This window comes from Elaeis guineensis, chromosome 4 (assembly GCF_000442705.2).
Source record: "Elaeis guineensis isolate ETL-2024a chromosome 4, EG11, whole genome shotgun sequence".
Classification (NCBI taxonomy): domain Eukaryota; kingdom Viridiplantae; phylum Streptophyta; class Magnoliopsida; order Arecales; family Arecaceae; genus Elaeis; species Elaeis guineensis.
This window is the reverse complement of record NC_025996.2, coordinates 132,687,329-132,688,922: the sequence shown is the minus strand read 5'-3', so window position 1 is coordinate 132,688,922 and position 1,594 is coordinate 132,687,329. Positions and strand designations below refer to the sequence as shown.

Genomic DNA, 1,594 nt, shown 5'->3' with positions numbered 1-1,594 from the left:
TTTTTTTTTTAACTCCAAAATAGGAATGAAAACAAACTCAAATTCCAGCTATTTGGTAGGATGAAGGGAGTTGGAGTATGTACTGAAAATAAGAATAAGTGACTTCATTCAAATCATTTGACAAAGGAGTATTCTCATTCTCATTTCAATTTCAAAAGCAGAATGAGAATACCCTAATTCACTAAATTTCAGTTTTTACTCTCTTTTAATATTTAAATTTTATTTCGATTATCATTCTGATGCTGATTACAAATAAAATATATCAGAAAATACGATCATTTTGATTTTTATTTTTAATCCAATTCAATTCTGATTTGTATTTCGATTTCTAATGGAGACCAAATGCATCCTGTATTCCTTTAACTAAAAAAAGAGGATGATGCATATAAATAACTAAGGTATAAAGATTTAGCCTTAATAATTTCATTAGAATCTCTCAAACCAAAAGATAAAAACACTAATCCCTTTCCTGGCTCCTGCCCTGCTACTCCTACCAAAAGATCCAACTTCCAAGGCAGGCCAGGTCACAAAAGTCCAGCGGCACTCGCTTTCTTCTGAGAAAATTCATCTCCCCTCTCAGCGTAATGGCCACATCTCCAAAAGATTCTTAACAGAGGCAATACCTCACGCAACCCCTCAAAAAAAAAAAAGGACATGTAGGACATTTTGTCCTCTACCTTCCCATGCTTCATAAGAAAATCCCTTATCACATGACCCATAACTCTACTCCAGACTCATCACCAATCCTCTCACCTTATCTTCTTCATCTCTCCTAACCTCCTTACAAGCCCCATTCCCCTTCTCATCATTTCCACCCTCCCAAATATCCACATACACTAAGCCTAAGGAAGAATAATTCCATGAGCTCCAATAGGCTAAGTGAGATAATTATGAGTAAATGGCAAAGGTTGGCAGCCAAGGGAGGGAGGAAGTGGAGCAAGGGGCACTTTGTGGTGTATGCCAAGGGGGGAAGAGGTATGTTGTCCCTCTGAAGTATTTGGACCACCCCATTTTTCAAGTGCTGCTGGAGATGGCAGAGGAGGAGTTTGGAACTACAAGCCATGGGCCTCTTAGGGTGCCATGTGAAGAGGAGCTGATGGAGCACATTGTCTTTCTGCTGAAGACCAACCCTGCTGAGGATGTGGAGAAGGCCTTGGTTTCCATCACCTCCTTTAGGGGACCTTCCTTTTCTTCTCTTTTTCCTCTTTGCCATTCCCAGAACAATAGGCATAATATAGTCTTGTAAAATTAGATAACTTGGTTGTTCTCAGAAGCCTACTTTAGCTGTGGCTTTGGCTGGTGAAGTGTTTTGAGCCTTTCTCCATGGGAATCTTCTACTACTAGTGGAGTCATATGTAAATACCAAACTGTTCTGTCCATATAGTTGTATGCTTTGCCAGTGTAGATATGTCCTCTTCATCAATTCATAGAGGTTTCTATTGGAACAGAGATTGCAATTTACACAGCTTTGTTTCCAAACATATGAACATATTTTTCATGTTGAATTTTTCTGAGTGAAATATGATTTTGTTGTTTCTGAGAGTGATTACAGAGGTTTTTGGTTCTAAGGACAAGAAATCTACTAAATGAAGCT

At 38.5% G+C, this 1,594-nt stretch overlaps 1 protein-coding gene across 1 annotated transcript; it reads left to right on the top strand.

Annotated features, from left to right (window-relative positions):
• The first annotated feature begins 898 nt into the window (after positions 1–898).
• On the top strand, positions 899–1,246 carry LOC140857404 (auxin-induced protein 6B-like). Its single transcript, XM_073256197.1, has one exon. The coding sequence runs from the start codon at positions 899–901 to the stop codon at positions 1,244–1,246; it is 348 nt and encodes a 115-aa protein (XP_073112298.1).
• The last annotated feature ends 348 nt before the right edge of the window (positions 1,247–1,594 follow it).